The sequence below is a fragment of the Procambarus clarkii genome, chromosome 74 (genome assembly GCF_040958095.1).
Source record: "Procambarus clarkii isolate CNS0578487 chromosome 74, FALCON_Pclarkii_2.0, whole genome shotgun sequence".
NCBI classification, from domain to species: domain Eukaryota; kingdom Metazoa; phylum Arthropoda; class Malacostraca; order Decapoda; family Cambaridae; genus Procambarus; species Procambarus clarkii.
Genome location: NC_091223.1, coordinates 14,579,555 through 14,601,077, shown reverse-complemented (window position 1 = coordinate 14,601,077; position 21,523 = coordinate 14,579,555). Strand labels below are relative to the sequence as shown.

The 21,523-nt window shown below is 38.0% G+C and overlaps 1 protein-coding gene across 10 annotated transcripts in view; it reads right to left on the bottom strand.

Moving 5' to 3' along the window:
* Positions 1-336: 336 nt before the first annotated feature.
* The window catches only part of LOC123767344 (putative methyltransferase DDB_G0268948), a 26,254-nt gene continuing 5,067 nt past the window's right edge, over positions 337-21,523 (bottom strand). Inside the window, exons 2-9 of one of the 10 annotated variants that reach the window (XR_006773948.2) lie at positions 17,280-17,413; positions 16,451-16,611; positions 15,989-16,113; positions 14,354-14,439; positions 12,343-12,455; positions 10,107-10,204; positions 7,033-7,173; positions 337-5,660 (exon numbers count right to left, since the gene is read on the bottom strand). Coding sequence is in view for 8 of the 10 variants with exons in the window: in XM_045756956.2 (XP_045612912.2) it covers positions 5,555-5,660; positions 7,033-7,173; positions 12,343-12,455; positions 14,354-14,439; positions 15,989-16,113; positions 16,451-16,611; positions 17,280-17,390 (843 nt within the window). In the remaining 2 variants the exon portion in view is untranslated. Of the gene's footprint in view, positions 5,661-7,032; positions 7,174-9,211; positions 9,321-10,106; positions 10,205-12,342; positions 12,456-14,353; positions 14,440-15,988; positions 16,114-16,450; positions 16,612-17,279; positions 17,414-17,649; positions 17,940-18,045; positions 18,124-21,523 lie in introns of those variants that run through there. The other 9 variants (XR_006773947.2, XM_045756956.2, XM_069312981.1 and 6 more) reach the window with 9 other exon arrangements.

Sequence of the window (21,523 nt, the reverse complement as noted above, 5' to 3'; positions counted from 1 at the left end):
GATCTCTGATACATTGGTTGCTCCCTCTGATAAGCTATACCCACACTGCTTAACATAAGTGGTTTCTGGGAATTTGGAGATAAGATGTTTTAGCATCAATTGGAACACTAAGGTGTTAACCCCCCCCCCCTGCACTGTACGCTCAATTTACATAATTTATTTTTTCTTGCACACTTTGAGTTTATTAATTTATTTGTTTTATTATTGTTAACATCTGTTCCCCGATCATGGGATAATTACAAAATTTACGTTACTTTGGCCGTAGTGTATGGACGAAACCTCGCAATGATGTCAGATTCACGAGCATTCATACAGCAGCAGGGTAGAAAATACAAGTTGAAAATGCAGGAAAAATATATTAAATACATGTGAATACAGTACTAATCAGAAAGAAGGCAAGCAATTAAAATCGACCTATACATTATCACACAGTACATTATTTTGTGTACCTGTTTCAAGGAACTTCCTGAATCCTTAGTCAGCTGAATGTCTTTATCTTACCATGAATACTTGAACTGTTATAAAGACATGCCTCAAATACAGTCATTAATTATATAAAGTGCCAATTTAAATATAATACTTTTATGACCCAAGTGTGTTACATTCATGAGCCAATGATCATTTATTGTAGATGACTTATAATGGCCCTGTAATCTTTGACCCTAGACATCCTGTAGAGATGGGAAAACAACATTGGTCGTAAATCATCTATTGAATTTAAATACCATACATATATATTATATAAAGGTTAAATTTTATATGAATATATATTTTAAATGACAAGATATATTACTTAATACTGTAATAATTAGTAGAAGAATGTTGCATAACACACGACTTCACAAATGTAAGAAATGCCACTGTAAGAGAGAGACCCTTGTGTAGGGAGAAATAGCAGTGTTAAATGTTGAAAAAACAGTCTGGAACTCTGCCCCCTTTCAGATGCACAGAGCATCATCTCAACAGGAAAATGTAATCTAAAAAAACAAAAACAAAACAATGTAAACAAAAGGGATAAAATAGTTAAGAAAAAGCACATTCAATGCAAGAAAATATAGAGGAACAACAGTGTTAAATGTAAAAAAAAAAGCAGCCTGGAACATTATAAGACATAATTGGAGTATTGGGAAATGTGTATGACATGTATAAGGAGGGGACATTATTGGAACCAGGCAGGGACATGTGCCAGCCCCCATCAGTCACTTGGGAGAGGGAGGCAGTGACAACTAGACCTGTGTTGTGGATGGTCGCCAACAAACACGATAAGTGCTGTATTATAGATGTTTATAGTGGTGCTTCCCCTTTTCTTTATGAGTTAGAGATAGGAATTTGTGGAAATAAGGATTATTGGAACCCTGTGTGTAGGGAGAGTGGGGTGTTGTTAATTCAGGTGTATGTGCTCAGCTGTGTGCAGCATGGGGGGGATTATCCACATTTATTTGTATATTCATTTGTAAACCCAGGCCCTTTGTAGTGACCTATGAGGAGTGGGAATAGAGTAATGACCTTAAGTCCCAGGTTGTAGAGAGAGAAGGAACCTCCCCCCCCCACTTTTTGTTTGTATCAATCCTGTTTAGGGAATGTTTTCAGTGACTAAACATCAGGACAGGACAGAGCCAAGCACAAGACATGCCAATAAGTTAACAGTTGCCAACTTGCCTCAATAAACTCGAGAAGAAATATAAGAGAACAAATTAAAAAATAGAAAAGCTATTAACAAAATAGAGAAACAGACAGCAGAACTACCTCTAGCCAGTATTTAAACATATGAACCAGAATGTTATGAAGCTGCCTACGAAATGAATACTGGACAACAAGTATACAAAGAGGGAGCCACGCCACCCACGAAACGGGCTAGGGTAACCTTATTACCTTAGACTGTGATAGTCTTATTTTGATGTTGAGGGAGTTTGGTTGTGGTATTATGTGGGGGAACCAGTTGTGTATGGAACAGTTGTTTGTGTAATGTTGCAAGGTGGTAATGGTTTGTAAGGGAAGGGGAAGAGTACAGACGTAGGTACTGGCAATATTGTAGTTTTTTTGAGATATATATACAAGAGTTGTTACATTCTTGTACAGCCACTAGTACGCGTAGCGTTTCGGGCAGGTCCCTGGAATACGATCCCCTGCCGCGAAGAATTGTTTTTTCATCCAAGTACACATTTTACTGTTGCGTTAAACAGAGGCTACAGTTAAGGAATTGCGCCCAGTAAATCCTCCCCGGCCAGGATACGAACCCATGACATAGCGCTCGCGGAATGCCAGGCGAGTGTCTTACCACTACACCACGGAGACTGTAAAGATGCTCGTTGGCCCGATGCTCGTTGGTGGTTGTATGTGTAGTGGTACGTCAGGGTTGTATTGTGTATGGTGAGGTGGTAGTGGTATTTGGTTGTAATGGGGTTGTTTAGTTGTTGGTGTGCATAGTGCTTTTGTGTGATGTTTTATTTTGATATGTAAGGGGTTTGATGTATTGTGATTGTGTATATTGATGGTTTAGTGTAATGATACATTATGTTGGTGTACTGGGTGTCATGTCAGATCACTGTGATGGTTGTTGACCAAACCACACACTAGAAATTGAAGAGACAATGACATTATTACTATCGACTTGATAATGGTCCAGAACGGACCGAAACGTCGTCGTCTTCAATTTCTAGTGTGTGGTTTGGTCAACATTTTTCAGTTACATTATTGTGACTCATCATCTGCACTGTGATGATTGCTGATGTATTTTTGTTGCCATGTGTAAAAAATACATTAGAGTATGGGGTTGATGTGGTATGGGGTTGGTATTGGCCTGTGTTGTTTTGTGGTGTATGTTAGGAAGGGTCATGTCCTTTGATGCTGTTGCAAGCAGTGTGTGAAACTTCCTATTCAGTTTATCCTAGACCCTTTCATGTGTGGTGTGGCTCCCTCTGTTTGCATACTTTGTCCATAATTCATTTTGTAGGCAGATTTATAACATTTTGGTTCATATGTTTAAATACTGGCTAGTTATATTTCTGCTGTCTGTCTTTGAATGTTATTTCATTCACATTTTACCAATTTTTTCCTTGTTTACATTTCTTTGAGTTCATGTTCTTGGGCAAGTTGTCAACTTGACCAAAAACCAGCTTGCCAACCAACCAACTGGCCAGTGTTACTTATTAGTCTGTCCTGTGCTTGGCTCTGTCCTGTCCTAATGTTTAGCCTCTGACGACATTCCTACTGTAGAGTAAAGAGTAGGAACTCTGCTCATTTAATTTTTTCTTTTGTGGTATTTATTGCACTAATTATATAATTTTATATGCTAGAGTAACTATACACACACACACCACATTTATGTGCACTGTTAACTTCACGCCCATAAATAATGGAAGACACCTGCTTGATACCTGCTTGATGGGGTTCTGGGAGTTCTTCCACTCCCCAAGCCCGGCCTGAGGCCAGGCTCAACAACAGACACTAAAACACCCCAAAAATGCATTCACTATTTTGGGGTTACTGTTACAAATATTGTGAATCATTGCACAATATTTGTAACAGTTTTAATTATGTATTAAATATGGCAACACTCAATTCCCAAACCAACAGTAAATATATCACAATCTCTACCCATGTAAATTATATTAAAAGTTTAAAATATCACCAATTTGTGTTGCACAAGAACTAACCAAACATGGATGTGTATTCTAACAGTACTAACCAAACAGGAATGTCTTACACCAGTACTATCTGAACAAAAGCATGTGTTGAACCAGTACTGTTTGAACGAAATCACATCAAACTCAAAATGAAAACCACCTTAAAAACATATAAAAAAATAAGTCGAATGCTTTTACCATGATCAAACTCCAATACCTAATGCTGTACTTGTCCAAGACAATGATTCAAAGTAATTTATATATGCCAGCTTTTTTTTAGTTCTATGCTAAGGAAGTTCCAGTAAAATTTAATAGAAAATATTTTAATATTTTTGATGTAGGTAAAAAATCAATAAGATTGGTTTGATAACCATCACACGGTTCATTTTCAGAGTGACAACATTTGATAGGTTATTGGTTTCATCACATTACTCAATGTCATAGAAAGTCATCTCCCATGAAACAATTTGGGGTGTGATGTCTTGTTTTGAAATATCATATTGCTGGCTTTCCTAACTGAAAATTGCAAGTTTTATTCAATGGAGGTCAGAGTTTGGCTTAGTGGAGGTACTCAAATGTTATTTTAAGAGTGGATATGGAACAACACTATCTACTGTTCTTATATATTAATTGAGCTACCATGAAAATTTAATACATCATGTCGAACTAAAAAAAAAAATAGGTTGTCTTGGAATAAGTTAACCTTTCCCACAAGACCGCTAACAAAAACCCAATGTGCAATGTTGAGGAAACTTGTATACTTTCAGGAATTTAGTGTATTCCCCCCATACCAGAGGAAAAATTAATATGAATATGAAACAAATTATATTCCCCTTATTCCTACATTTTCCATTTGCACTACTATGTTCACATGCTTATCCCAAGTATTTAAACACATGTAACTATAACAACAACAATGATGGAGTTCTTCTGGAGTAAGCATCACAATGTCCATCTTTAACCACCCTCAACTATCCAGTCTGATACTAAATTACACATTTTATATCTTGCTTGTTGTTAACCTGCTTTTATATAATGGAATTTGCAGCACACAAACCTGAATACCAAGAACCGCATATTTTTTAAACATTTTGAAGGAATTTGCCTTGGTTAATTTTGAGATGTGTGTTTAACATTTGCTGCCAAACATTAATGCTATTAAATCAGCACCAACTGATCCTTTACATATCATGGAGTGTACATTCTGCTTTATCCAGCTCATCTTCCTGTTTAGATAGTACTTATAATAATGATGTGGACCATCGTATATATAGTGACGTAATTGACAATTAGGAAGTAGAATTTGGTACTATTGAATATGGACAAACTGGAAAAGGTTTTGTATTTATGTTGCTAATAAAACCTAACTATACCATCCTAAGCCTAATATAATACATATACAGCATGTGCTGGCCTAGGAATATGTAAGTTTGTTTTTTAGCTTTATTCCAGACTAAGTGAATAGTACCAAGTTCTACTAATTGCCCATTGCATCAATATAGACACAATAGTCCAAATAGTAACAAAAGTTCTATCTAAACAGGAGAATGGGTTGCTATATCTGGTATTCCAATGTCAGCACAGTATTAACTCCTATGAGTAGGCTAGGAACCATTGTTCAGAGCCTTGTGTATTACAAACTTTTCTCCTCTGCACTCTACAAAGGTCGAGTACCATAGTGCTCCCAGTAGCCGAGACAGTTAATAATGTACATGATCTTACCGTATTTTACCAGCCTTGAATGATGCCACTAAAACATCTGGGACAGTAAATGAAATACCTTGAAAAGGTTCACTACAAATTTGTCATTTTTGTTTGTAATTAGTTTATTACTTACTGTAGCCATCTTCCTCAGCCATATGATGGTTGCCTTGTAATCGTCTCTCCAATTTTCAGTATAGAAAAAGTTTTTTAAATGTGAAACTAGTTTAGTCCTGACTAGGAGGTTTACGCCCCATTAAAAGGAAGTACTTGAAACGAAGGCAGATTTCGGTGTCCTCTGGACTTGTTGTCACATTAAGTGTAGTCATAATCCTGGCAAAATAAAATCTAAATTAGTTCTTGAGATTATATTTTAACTTTTTAAGTAATATGGAAATTGTAACATTAAATATTCTTGATTACTATACGCACCTGTACAGCAGTGAGGGGAAAGAGACACCTGTACAGCAGTGAGGGGAAAGAGACAGCTGTACAGCAGTGAGAGGGAAAGAGACAGCTGTACAGCAGTGAGGGGAAAGAGACAGCTGTACAGCAGTGAGAGGGAAAGAGACAGCTGTACAGCAGTGAGAGGGAAAGAGACAGCTGTACAGCAGTGAGAGGGAAAGAGACAGCTGTACAGCAGTGAGAGGGAAAGAGACAGCTGTACAGTAGTGAGAGGGAAAGAGACAGCTGTACAGCAGTGAGAGGGAAAGAGACAGCTGTACAGCAGTGAGGGACAGCAACAGCTGTACAGCAGTGAGGGAAAGACACACCTGTGTAGATATTATAGAGGAAAAATAAAAAATAGTTGCTATAAGGCCACATTGGCAGTTCAATAACAGCCATAATATTTTTGGAATAAAATATAGTTAATGTTTCATGTCAGTATGCATCTTGTCCTCAGGGAGGAGATCCGCTCAAGGGAATGGATTGGGAATGTCTACATAATTAGTGCTATTATTTACTCTATATCCATGGTTAGGTTAGGTTTCATTACATTAATATGGTGTATTATTGACAATGTGAAATATGGTATTCAAAAACTATTTCAGTGTGCCCAAGAATTCCATTTACAAATTCTTTTGTAAATTTCTTCAAGGAAAATGTTTTCAGCATAGACTATACATTTTAAACCAACGATTTATGATACAAGTTATGATACAATAACTTTAGAGTAATCTTTGTTTCCAACAAAGGTTCATTTGCCAGTTTACATGTAGACTCTTAATGGACCATAATATGTTTTCAGATCACAATTATCTAAATAACTATCTCAGTGGTTTAAAGAAGGGGGGGGGGGGTGTGGTTTCTCATGGTAATGGATTTGCTGAGAGAATGGGCTCCAATATGATGAAGCATTCAAGACACTGAACAGAAACCTGTCACAAGATACAGGAAATATATACCGTCCTAGTATATATACTCGTACACGTATATATACTAGTACACGTATATATACTGTACTTGTATATATAAACTTGCAGATATTGAGAGCGAAAGTGGAGTAGGCCATAAGGTCTCGACATTCTGCTCAAACTCAAGTCATGCCAGAGGAGAGGTTAAGGCAGTGGACCTGACACCTAGCCTCGGGAAAGGAAACTTGACTTATGTTTTAGGTTGTAGATGGTCTGCATTTACGTAAATAAACCTAACAAAACTAAGCAGTATTCGTATCGGGGAAACTAAAGAAATACTTTTCTCATACCTGTTCTGAAAATCATCAAGAATCTTCTGGGCAGCAGCATCACCATTTTTTGATTTAAAGTTTTGGTAGCCTGACCATGTAGTGATGTATCCGGTCAGCTCGGCAACTGTTGCCATTTTATCCTTGAAATGAGTATCATCCCTGTATCGGAGAAGTATTAATTAAACTACAATGTATGGAAGCAAATTTAAAAGAAAACATATCTCAGGAATATCCACACAAAGTGTTAACCATTTGCAGATGCAGATACTTAAAAGTTAAACAGGTAAGATCACTTAATAGTACAGACAGCACCCGTTGAACAGGAGGCACCATACAACCCAGCTAAGTTCAATAATCAAATAGAAAAAGGAAAGGGCAGGTCAAAGGCCAGAAGCAGATCAGCCTCAGCTCAAATGAAAAAGCAAGAACCACCTCCCATGGAAGCCCCAAAGATAAAATCCTACACCCTCGGAATCAGTGTGCCATTCCATGAAAAATAAAGCCCCAACAGGAGAAAAACACTATAGTGCCCATAGGAAGAACAAAAAATATCCTTAGAAAACTATGCAGGGAGCTGCCAATGAGCTCTGGAAAATGACATTGACCCCAGAAAAAAGAAATAAGAATGTAGGCCAAGAGTGGGGCTCCATGGAAGCCAGAAAAGAAAGACTGAACTGTGGAAACACTAAAGAAGGGTGAGGAAGGGGCAAGCTTTCAAAAGCAAGACCCACTCCTTTGAGAAGAGAACATGAGGGGAAGATGACACAGACCCAGACCCTGGATGCCAACCAGAAGTGACCCAGCAACAAAACAGTAAGGTGAAGTATACCGGATCTAACCTTGGCCAACTACCAGCTGGTATAGGAAAGAACAGGTTACAACCCAAAAGCAGAAAATCTTGAGAAACAAGACACAGGACATACTCAATAATAGTACAAGGGAATTTAAGAAAGGTCCCAGAAAGCCATGAAGAGAGGACTGTAAACACCAAAAGTTCAAGTACATTTTATTGAGACAATAAAATACACCTCAAAAGAGATTGAGTAGACAGAAATCACAACAGCGTGATGCATCAAATGAACAAATCCACAAGGGCCATGACGAGGGTTCGAACCAACATCAGAGGGGATCCCAGACGCTGCCTTAATCGACTGAGCTACGACATGGTAAAAGAATTGCAACCGGGAAATCATCCTAATTTACCACGGTTCCTGCAGTCTCTCCAAGACCGAATCCACGGCCCTTATGGATTTGTTCATTTGATGCATCACGCTATTGTGATTTCTGTGTGTAATGAAGTAAGGGCGAAGAGGTAAACCAGCCTATTGACAGCTCGGGTGCATGGGAGAATTGTGTAAAACCCTGGTTTGTATCTCAGAGACTGCAGAATCCATGGTAGGTCAGGATGATTTCCCGGTTGCAATTCTTTTACCATGTCGTAGCTCAGTCGATTAAGGCAGCGTCTGGTATCCTCTCGGACGTAAGTTCAAACCCTCGACACGGCCCTTGTAGATTTGTTCAGATAGAGTAGCTTAGCTTTGGCTATAGGCACCAAAAAGTGCACAAGCAGCAACCCACACTTCATTCTTGGGGGTGGTTTCTCACTGTCCTTGTCTCCAGGCAATGTGAAGACCTTAGGTCAAGGGTCATTGTTGTGGTGTCAGTGCTACCAGTCAGTGGCAGTTAGGGTAGAACATGATTGACATTCAGTAGTTAGCAAGGATATACTACTTGGCAATTCTTGTTATGCAAAGTAGTGCTTAGAAAGGATGCAGTCTGAGTTCAATTGAGCATTTTAGTGTCACTTATCACCAGTATGACCTGGCAGAGACAGCTGGAATTATCATTATTGCCGTTATAATCATTACTCATGTTATTCCTTTCATTACTACATTAGTATTATCATCATTATCACTGGTGCAAGATCCTTTTTATTACATATAAAACATACTGCCGTGTTATTGTCAGAGCTACTACTTGTGCATTGACAGCAGCGAAACAGCAGTTTGCATAAAATACTAGTATTTCACACAACACTTACTCTAATATCTCAAACTCTATAGACTATGGCACTATTTTATAGCAATAGATTCCTTTAATTCTTATAAAAAACTACAGAATTACTTGGAACTATAATAATTTAATAACCACTGAAGATGGCCTTGAAACTCTAATCTGTGTGGTGAAGATTCACTGTCTAACCTTGTAAATTTTGTGTAAGGTATGATGAACTTTTCTTCACTATAAGCAGCATCGACACTTTTACGGCCATCTCCCCAGTAACCACCTGTATCCTTCTTATAGACCTTCAGGAGAAAGCGAGTGCATTAACTACTTATCTCAGTGGGGAGTGCCTGTACCACCTTAGAGAACACCAGGAATATTTACCAATATATAGCATTTTAGCTGTCCACCATTAATAAAGCATAACAAGTACTAAGACACACAGTCATGTTCTATTATCCCACAAAGATTTCCAACACAAATTGTAAGGAGATTACTACTTTATTTATTTATATATATATATATATATATATATATATATATATATATATATATATATATATATATAAGTAGTAGAGTATTTATAGGAAAAATAAAAAAGACTAAAAACATGTCTTCAGTTTGTGTAATCATTACCATTATCTCATTCCCACTTTCATGAGGTGGGGAGGTATTAACCAGGACTTAGGATAAAAATAAGAGAAAACACCCAAAGACACAACAAGAGGTCGTGACCTCTAACAAGAGGTCATAGATTTCAACTAACTAAACAAAGCTGCCAAAGAAATATGAGAAAATTCACTTTCACAGAGTGGTAGAAGGTTGGAACAAGTTAGGCGAGAAGGTGGTGGAGGCCAAAACCGTCAGTAATTTCAAAGCGTTATATTACAAAGAGTTCTGGGAAGACGGGACACCACGAGCGTAGCTCTCATCCAGTAACTACACTTAGGTAATTACACAAACACACTTGTCATGTCCTCCACACAATATTGTGTACCACAATGTCGTGTAGAAAGGAACTCCCACATTCAAGCATATAGAGTACACATAATGATGTAGAGTAAGAAACTTAGTTGGTGGTACGTCACCTAATACTTGAAGCATAAGGTATTTCCATATCCACATATTTATCATCAAGTGCAGAAATTTTGGCTCCCCAATATGGGCCCAGTTCTTTGGTGTACACCTTAAAAATTAAAAAATTAAAATTACAAAATTACAAAATAGACGTGCCTAATAATTTTAAACTTGCATTGTCAACATGCTTCTCTAGTGTAGGTAGACAAACATTAAAGTGCAAGAGGACCATTTAATGATGATTTGAGATCGGTCGTTGCTGGGCAAAACATCAATGATTTGATGATCAAGTCAGTTTAATAATCAATTTGAACATCAGATGAAGTCTCATGCTAATATTGCTTGGCAAACTTGTCAACAATCGCATTAGGTTTCATGTTTCTCTTCTATCACTGAAAACTGACAAAATATCACCAAAGTTAGTATTGCAGACTCGAGATACAATTACAGTTTCTGTCACATTTGCTATACAATTCTGTCCATCGGTCTTGCCATCATAAATAAGCAATCATCAATTAGTTGTAATTAGAAATACAAAAAATTATGAGACAATATTAAAAACAAAAGCCTGGGAGGGCTTCAAATATTAAATTTGTGAAAGGTACCATTCAAAATAAAGTACTGGGTGAAATGAAAGTGACCCTTTATAAGCAGTACATTGGTATCATATCCTCTTAGCCACATGTTCTTGATTGACCTTACCAGGGAACCGAGAAAATTCTAGGCTCTTGATGACTAGTAGCTTCCGAGAAACAAATAACCTTGCAACAATTCACTATGACCCACTTCAGATCATTCAAAATTACAGTACAGTATCTACAAAAAGTTCTTGGCAACTCAAGACTCACCAAGAATCTTCCTGAAAATTGTTAACCCTTTGTTTCAACTCTTCAGCCAGTGTCAAGAGAAAGCACTACTGGATCCCAGAGTAAGACAGCAGTTCCATGCTAAGTGAAAGTCCACCTATGGAGAGGCAAATCATTACATATCCAACAAAGAGAGGCCTCATTCTTCTGTCATTCTATCAAAGGCAAAGGAAAGTAGAAGAGGTGATCCACAAGCATGTTCAACATGTCCTAAACATGAACAATCCCAAATCTCATGCACTGAGGATTTAATCTTGCGAAATCAAAAGGTCGTCTTCCACAGTAAAAAGAAACAAAGACCTGACTCAAGAGTACTTTTACTATCTGAATAGCCCAATTAGTCCTTGCAAATAACACACATGTTGATGACAAAATCCCCAATAGACAATATGGGAAACTGATCAGTTAGGTTCAAGTGCTTTGGTACACCAATTTTTGTCCATTGTGGCAACTCAAGAGGATGGATTGGACAGCCACTGGTGGAACTTTTTCCTTGCAATCAACTACAGGAAAGGGCAGCACCCTGACACAGTGGTAGCAAATTCAAAGTTCAGAAACCCTTAAGTAGATTGGGTACTACACTGAAGTAAACTGTGCAGCAAGGAACCCACTGCACTAAGACAGTCATATTAAACAAACCAATCCTTATCTTATAAATAGACACACCAGAGAAACAAGTCATTTGCTGTGTTGAATGGTTTGATGGGTTTGTATATGTTACAGCAAGTGGCTGCTTCTGCAAGATTTTAACTCCCCCCCCACCCCCATGAGCTGCTCATTCCATCAATAAGGGGACAAGACAGCTTGTAAGGTTAGTTGTCATTCTGGGATGAAGAGTTACTCAGAACACAACAGGTTGTCAGTGTCTTCTCCAGCCCAGCAAATATAGACAAGGGCAACCAAATGGAGCTTAGTCAGAAAACTACATAACAAAACCATAAGGTATCCATATGCAGGCGATGAGTCACAATAACGTGGCTGAAGTATGTTGACCAGACCACACACTAGAAATTGAAGGGACGACGACGTTTCGGTCCGTCCTGGACCATTCTCAAGTCGATTGACTTGAGAATTTACTCAAAGACTTGAGAATGGTCCAGGACGGACCGAAACGTCGTCGTCCCTTCAATTTCTAGTGTGTGGTCTGGTCACCATAAGGTATCCCTATCAGGAATACCTAATATGACACACTACAATATAGTGTGGGGGCTCAAAGTTTCTCAAATATGGAATAATTAAGAAAATAAAGGATACACAAGGCATTAATTTACCTCCACTTATATATGCATACTGTACACTACTTTCTACAGTTCAACAAAGCCCAATGTTTATCTCAAAACACATTCTACAGCATATATAAAGTACAGTATAGCTCACCCACCTGACTTCCAACTGCTCATCATAGATTAACTTGTACTTTTCTCCCCCATACTGCTCTAGGTAGACCTCTTTACTCCCTTGGTGAACATAGCCATTCAGTTCACTTTTATACATCTAAGATTTGGAGAAAGGTACATACCGGTATGTGTGTGGTGGCAAGACAGGAATATACAATTATGTCGCTAGTTTATCTACTTGTCTTTAACCCTTAAAACTTAAAACCTTTGTTGGAGGATCAGGGAGTAAATTATAAGCTATCACCACAAAAGGATCAAGGAATAATTCTACATTAAATGGTAGTAAAAAACTACCATCACATAAGATTAGGGAATAAATGACAAACTATCAACACAATCACAAATTCTGTAGCAATAGAATCTTCTATGGCATTAGCAAATATTTGGCTAGCCTTCAAGCATATTCATAAACAAATACTGGAAAAATATTTTAAAAATATATTAGATCTTAGAATGAATATGCAACTGTAATATGGTGTTTACTCAAAGATATATACAGTATTGATAAAATACTAGGCCATATATGCAACAAATTGATTCTATTGTCAACTATAAATTATAATGAAAGAATGAAACCACTGGGGAAAAATAAATTGATTGTAATGAAATCACACTTTCTGGGATGGGACATTAGTAGCTATCCTGAGCTTTGCACTGGCATACAAGAAGCATTCTGGGTACATCAGGTTCAGGCCTACCAGGGGTATGGCCAACATATAGGGATGAAAGATCAATTACAAATATGAACTATCCACCAAAAATGGATAGTGGTCACAAAAAAACTCAATCTTCCTCTGCATAATATTAATACACAAATCACCAGACAAAACTTTATACAGTATTATCTTACCACCATGTACGTGCCTGCTTCCCACCATCGCAATCAGACAGCAGCCCTAGCAAGCAACTCACTCTGGAGCTCAAGCAAGACCAATAGTATTGGAAAGGAGGAGAATGCAGGAACAGATAACTACTATGGTGCCATCCCAGAAATTGTAGCCTCATTACAATCAATAATCTACAAAATTTCTTGGTTGCCCATCCATTCCAGCAGCTCTCCAATTCCTCACAATGGCCCTCAACAAGGAAAAGTAACTTGTATAAAATAATTACCTGCCTGGACACAAAGAGGAAGGGCAAGTCATAAAACCATATGCAAATGGCTTAATTATTGCTAGAGAATGATGTGAAAAAGGATACAAGCAACAGGGACACCGAGTCTCAGATAGGTAAGGCAACCGAACCATGGCTGAAGATATTGTTTGCACAGTATTCTTACCTCCTGATGCCTTGGGTCCTGATTATAATTGTAGACATGCTTGAGAAGAGAGAGATGAACTTCCTATCTCACAACATGTCCAAAATAAAGCAAAGCTGAGGTGTCTCTTGGATGGAGAACAGTTGGGAAACTACACACTAAAGTGTTAAGGAATTGCTCCTTTGAGAATTTTGTGACTTTCTTTGCTTTTAGGGGTAGTTTATCTTAGTAGTAAGCATTTTTTATTTCCACATGCTCATGCCACCTCTTGGAGGCAACAAGACAAATGTCCTTGTCCTAAGTAGGAAGAAAGTAGCTTAGGGAAACCTGGCATGCCCAGAATGTCCCTAACATACCAGTGACAAGTTGAGAGGAGCTACTAAGGAACCCATCCCAGAAAGACTAGACAGGACAGCTATGGACGATTTTATAAAGAAGTATATAGTACAAGATGCTGTGATTCAAAATTGCTTAAAAATAGTGCAAAAAAGTTATTTGTCACAATTAAAAAGCATAAATGGTTCTAATATACTGTACTCCAAGAGAGACAAGATTTATTATAAAAAAAATAAACAGTTGAAGCTTAAATCTATTTGTGACCACAATTGGTAATCACCAATGGCTCTACATGCACACATACATCCACATTTATATTGGCTTAACAAATATCAGTGCTGTATTGCATAATGATGCCTTATTAAATACAAGAAACAAAATTCTAGTAATACTATACTCACGTGATCAATAATTTCAAACAACTTTTCTGTCAGGTTTTCATGGACGGCATATGGAAACATGTATCCATACAGTGCAAGGACACCACCTGTAAATTATTACACTTTGTGTAAGTTATGGGAAAATTTGTCAATGAATGCAAAATTTTCTTCAAATATTGTACATTTAATACAAACATAACCACATGTTCTAATGTTGAAAATCACGTTACAGAACAACCTTGATTCAACAAACTATACGGGACCAACCCCAATTCGTTGCGGAGGGTATTTGTTAAAATTGGAGATGCCTCCAGGATGCCTCCCCCCCCCTCATGCCCTATGGGCAATTTTTCCTGAGCAAAATTTTAATTTCAACCTATGATATAACAGACAACTACCAATTAAACATCTAGCCTTATTTCCACATGTGTTAAGCTTTATCACATCTAGCTTATTTCTCATATCATCAGATTTAAAACTTATTTACAAAAGGTAGCAGTCATATATTTTTACTTGAATTAACCCGAGGACCACTAACACCAGTGACCTTGACGAGGACAGGAAGCTGCTAACTTGTCAAAGGTTCCCACTTTGCCCTGATGATCTGATTAGGGCAAATGAGTGAATGAAAACCAACTCAAAATGATAACAAACCATAGAATTGTTTTAAATATGCTCAATCGCTTCCCTAAGACACCTTACTATTTTTTGTAATGTTGCTCACATCTACAAAAATAATTACAATTTTTGTAAAAAATGTAAACAAAAGGGATAAAATGGTTAAGAAAAGGCAGATAAAAATATAGAGAAACAACAGTGTTAAGTATAGAAAAACAGCCTGGAACATTATAAGACATAATTGGAGTATTGGGAAATGTGTATGACATGTATAAGGAGGGGACATTATTGGAACCAGGCAGGGACATGTGCCAGCCCCCATCAGTCACTTGGGAGAGGGAGGCAGTGACAACTAGACCTGTGTTGTGGATGGTCGCCAACAAACACGATAAGTGCAGTATTATAGATGGTTTATAGTGGTGCTTCCCCTTTTCTTTATGAGTTAGAGATAGGAATTTGTGGAAATAAGGATTATTGGAACCCTGTGTGTAGAGAGAGTGGTGTGTTGTTAATTCAGGTGTATGTGCTCAGCTGTGTGCAGCATGGGGGGGATTATCCACATTTATTTTGTATATTCATTTGTAAACCCAGGCCCTTTGTAGTGACCTATGAGGAGTGGAATAGAGTAATGACCTTAAGTCCCAGGTTGTAGAGGAACCTTACCTTGAGGTGCTTCCAGGGCTCAGCGTCCTCGTGGCCCGGTTGTCGACCAGGCCTCCTGGTTGCTGGACTGGTCAACCAGGAAGAAGGAACCTCCCCTGCCCTTTTGTCTGTATCAATCCTGTGGTGGATCCAAGTACACCCCCCACCCCTTTGTTCTAACTAGTGTGAGGAAATCTGGTATTTGTTAAATAAAATCCCTTTTGTAAAATTGTACCCCAAGGTGTATTTCTTGTCCCATGTAGTTAGAACTGGTGACTATTACTATATAGACCCCTGCACTTCCATTATTTATAAGAAAGAAAGAGTGGGTGTTGTTAGCGATACTGTACTTTAGGGTACAGCTTTCAATCCCGTACCTTACATTACTTTACTTACCTGGGACGAGAACCCTATCAGCTTCCTTATAAAACTGTGGCAGATCAAACCAGTGACATGCCTGGCCTGCAGTGATCAGCTGTAGACTGTTGTCAGGAAACGGTAGCTTCTCTGCACCACTTGTTCTACAAAATCCACAGATACTCCCTTTTAGTTTATCTATGAATAGGACAAATTTAAACCAACATGCAAAGCAATAGGACCCAAGATTATTAAGATTCTTACTTTTTCTAGAGAATACATAATGAAAAAGATTTTTCTTTAAATAATTTAAAGTAATCCTTTACATAAGTAAGAACTCTATACATCTTTACAATATTACATATCAGTCATTTTATCCTAAACAATAATAATAAATACAATAGATTATAGTTTGTGATGCATAAATAGTCCAGTACAATACTGCATAGTACCTGTACAAACTTAATAGACGAGGCAAAAGCATATTGCATTAATACTTACTTGAAGAAGACATTTGCTCTTGAATTTAGTTTGATGGCCTCAGAAGTCTGAGCTTCTGAAATATCCAGACCTGTGACTGAAGCAAAATGAGGAGCCAAGATCTGCGTGCTCTGACCGGAGCCACAGCCTACATCAGCAGCAGCCATTACAGGTCCTTCATACTGAAAATTATCATAAAGATCAATTAAATAACCAAGTTCGACACAAAAACATGCTGTACAGTAGATGCAGCACTAGGATAGTGAACGTTTTTGTAATTTATGAACAACTTTATAATAATTCCCATTGTCAGGGACAGGAAGCTTGCACTCAAGCTTACTGGGGTCCCTCTAGGTCAACTACTAATAAACTTTAACCACTATATGTGCACTATTGCACATAAGTGGTTTTAAATACAGTACAATGCTCATGCAATACATTCAATTCATAATAAACTGTAATGAAAAAAGTGCCTAACAGTTTATATTAAATACAGTACTGCAATTCAAATTACACTGCATCTTGGTTCAAATTAATATAATTATTAAAAACTATTTCTTTGTCATACAGGACAGAGCCTTGCTTGAATAGTACCTAGTCTGCCAGGTACTGGATTTTTCAAGAATTTAAGTGTCCACTTAAAAAAACTGTACATCTTTCCTCAATCATGGCAGCTTAGTCTGCATTTAATAGAGTTTACGAGCTTCAAAACTTCGGGAAGTTTGCGTTTCGGAGTTTAAAAAATCCACAAATTGAAACTAAGCTGCCAAACTTAAGGATATACAGGTTGTATAGATGAACACAACTGTATAGTAATAGTAATAATAATTGAGGTGTGAACCGTGCTCACCTTTTCTTTGAGGAAACCCATGATTTGATCCCCAAGAGAAGTGGGGGGTTGAGGTCTAAACTTTGCATAAGCAGCAGCATGAGCTGCTCCCTCAAAGAAGCGACTGGCCATTGTCCTTCAAAACTACGACAGCACTGAAATGGTAGGTATTTATTTATTTATTTATATACAAGAAGGAATATTGGGTTAGAATGCGTTAGAGAGAATGTGTTAGAAGGTATGCGTTATACATTAAACTTCAAATAATGTAGGGATGTTTAACATTATTACTGAACTAAAATTAATTTATTTATTGATAAAGAATATACAAACCTCATAATACAGTATTGAACTGTTATATCTGTACATCTAAGCATTTTAATTTCAGTACCTGGAATATATGCAGTGATAATTCTGGCACATTATTCTGGTTCAGGAAGCCTGTACTTGGACTTATTAATGTCTCCCTGTAGGTCAACTATTAACCTTCCCCAGGATGTAACCAACGATAGTTCCCTAATTCCCAGGTTGCCCAATTCCTTCGTTTACTGCTAGGGGAACAGAGGCATGAGGTGAAAGGCAATGTTCCCAATCATTTCTGCCTTGCCTCAGGATTGAACCCAGGATCCTTGATTGTGAGTTGAAGATACAACCACTGTCGCCTCACCTCACCTCACCTAACTGCCTCACCTCGCCTAACTGCCCCACCTCACCTAACTGCCCCACCTCACCTCACCTAACTGCCCCACCTCACCTCACCTAACTGCCCCACCTCACCTCACCTCACCTTAACGCCTCACAGCTGTTACCCAAGCATTGTTTACCTCCGGGAATGAGATAGTTGGTAACTCTCTTTACACTATACCTCTCTATATAACTCTCTATACCTTTTGCAAGCTACAATAGTTTGGTGTTTTGTTGGTAAAGCCTAGCATGTTTATTTAATATACGTTTATTCATACGAAATATACAATAACTATGTTACAAAAGTTTATATTCATAACAGAGGAATTGTATTATTTTTTTAAAGACCACAAATTATGCAACGTTTTGAATACACTAACACTAGTGGCCTCGACGAGGACAGGAAGCCGGCGGCTTGTCGAAGGTCCCTCCACTTGTCCTGATGAACTTTTCCAATTTGACTTTAAAGTTTAACAGAGTTTTGGCATGAGTGTTACGGCTTCGGCGGGTAGACAGTTCCATGGGAACCTAATAACCGTGTGGGTGAAAAAGCATCTCCTGTTCTACATTGTGGTTTGTTGAGCCTGAAACCGTTGCTCCTTATGTTTGTGGTACATCTGACCTGCTGAAGAAATTTTCCTGATAAACATCTTCTATCTGAATCTGAATCTGATATCCGCCCTGTCATGTCGGGTTTGTAGTGTTGTTAGCCCTGTGGCCCTCAGCCGTCCTTGATACGTGAGTTGACTTATCTTTGGATTGTTTTTTTATTGCCTGGTGTTGCACTTTCTCCAGGGCAGCTATGTCCTTCTGAAGATGAGGTCTCCGTGCATACAGTAATCCAAATGGGGGCGCACCAGAGATTTATACAATTGAATCACTACTTTTTTTCCCTAAAGTCAAAGGTACGCTTGATTATTCCAGTGGTTTGGGTTACTTTTTTCACTGCTGCCCCCACCCGTTGTGCCACTTTCATTGAGTGGTGGATATTGACTCCAAGGTCCTCTTCTACATCAATCTGCTCTAATGTAATGTTATTAATTTGGTAATTGTGGCGAGGGTGTACAATAATTAGTGTGTGTGTGTAATTACTTAAGTGTAGTTACAGGATGAGAGCTACGCTCGTGGTGTCCCGTCTTCCCACTACTCTTTGTCGTATAACGCTTTGAAACTAATGACGGTTTTGGCCTCCACCACCACCACCTTGCCTAACTTGTTTCAACCGTCTACCACTCTTGTTTGCGAAAGTAAATTTTCTTATATTTCTTCAGTAGCTTTAGCTTAAGTCTATGACCTCTTGTTCTTGAAGTTCCAGGTTTCAGGAATTCTTCCCTATCAATTTTATCGATTCCCGTTACTATTTTGTACGTAGTAATCATATCGCCCATTTTTCTATTATCATCTAGTTTTGGCATATTTAACGCCTCTAACCTCTCCTCGTAGCTCTTGTCCTTCAGTTCTGGGAGCCATTTAGATCTTTGCACCTTTTCCAGTTTGTTGATGTGCTTCTTAAAGCACCATACAACCACTGCGTATTCCAGCTTTGGTCTAACAAAAGTCGTGAACAATTTCTTTAGTATTTCACCATTATGTATTTAAAAGCAATTCTAAAATTAGAAAGTGTAGCACAGGCTCCTCGCATGATGTTCTTTATGTAGTCCTCAGGTGATAGTTTTCTATTAAAACTACCCCTAAAACTCTCTTTTTATCAGAGTTCTTTAAACAATTTTCACATAATTTATAGGTTGTGTGGGGTCTACGTCCACCTATTCTACATTCCATAACATGGCATTTATTCAGATTAAATTCCATTTACTAAGTGGTGTTTCATACTCTTATTTTGTCAAGGTCTTCTTGAAGGTCATGACAATCATCTAAGTTTCTTATCTTCCCTATTATCTTAGCATCATCAGCAAACATGTTCATATAATTGTGTTCCATCTGGTAGATCGTTTATGTAGACGATGAACAGTACCGGTGCAAGAACTGAACCCTGTGGTACTCCACTCGTGATATTTCTCCAGTCAGATACATTGCCTCTGATAACTGTCCCTCATTTTTCTGTCAGAAAATTTTTCATCCATGTTAGAAGCCTACCTATCAATCCTCCAATATGTTCCAGCTTCCATAGCAACTTCTGGCGGAACTCTGTCGTTAGCCTTTTTTATGTTCAGATAGATGCAGTCAACCCAACCATCTTTTTCCTGTAAAATCTCTGTGGCTCGATCATAGAAATTGAGTAAATTCGTTATACAGGATCTTCCAGATCGAAAACTGTACTGTCTGTCTGCTATTATACCGTTTTTCTCCAGGCGTTCTACCCATTTAGTTTTAATTTGTGTTTCCAATATTTTGAATATTACACATGTCAATGATACAGGTCTATAATTGAGGGATCTTCCCTGCTGCCATTTTTTGCAGATTGGAACTATGTTAGCCTTTTTCCACACATCTGCTATGACTCCTGTACACAAGGATGCCGGAAAAAATCAGTTGAAGTGGAATGCTAAGCTCAGGTGCACATTCTCTCAGAACCCATGGTGAAACTCCATCTGGATCAACTGCTTTGTTCTTACTTTGCTCCAAGAGCATTTTTTTCCACTTCATCTCTTGACACCTCTATGTTGTTCTCCGGAATTCTTATTGTGTCTGGTTCTCTGAAGATTTAATTTTGCACAAACACACTTTGGAACTTTTCGTTTAATGTTTCACACATGTTCTTTTCATTTTCCGTAAATCTGTTTCCCATTTTCAACCTTTGAATCCTATCCTTTACCTGAAATTTGCTGTTGGTGAATTTATAGAATCGGCCAGGTTCTTGTTTACATTTATCCGCTATCCCTTTCTCAAAATTTCTTTCTGCTTCTCTCCTCACTGCCGTGTAGTTGTTTCTCGCACCTTTGTTGCTGGTATGTTTGGGGGTTCGGCCTCTTCTTTTTTGTGTCTTTTGTTCTCTGGCCCTCTCACACGTTCTGTTGAACCAGTCCTATTTCCTAGTTCTGCATCTCTACTTTGGTATAAAAAAAATGTGCCTTTATCATTTATTTCACAAAACATAACATACATCTCATTTCCTTCCTTGCCTAACAGCAAGTCTTTCCAGTCAAATTCATTAAAGAAATTTCTAAGTTTCCTTATAATGTCCTCTCCTGAAATCAAGTTTTTAAACTGCTTCAACTTCCTCATTTTCTTCCAGATTATAACACATTGCTTTCTTTATTCCCAAAAAGACATGGTCACTCTTACGTTATTGAGGAAGGTACTAAATGTCAAATATCTCATCCTTTTACCTGGTGAATATCAAATCCAGCATGGAGGGAACATCCCCTTCCATCATTCTCGTAGCTTGTTTAACGTGTTGATACATGAATGTTTCCAGGATGAGGTTTACGAATCTACAGGTCCAAAAATCCTCTGTTCTAGGCTCATATGCCTCCCAGTCTATGGATTTCAAGTTGAAGTCGCCGACTACCAACGGCGACTGTTATGGAAAGTGGAATAGGAGAAAACAGACCATACATAGTCTACACACTGTGTGAAAATACATACAAGAATTCAATGAAAGACATCTAGGAAAGGTA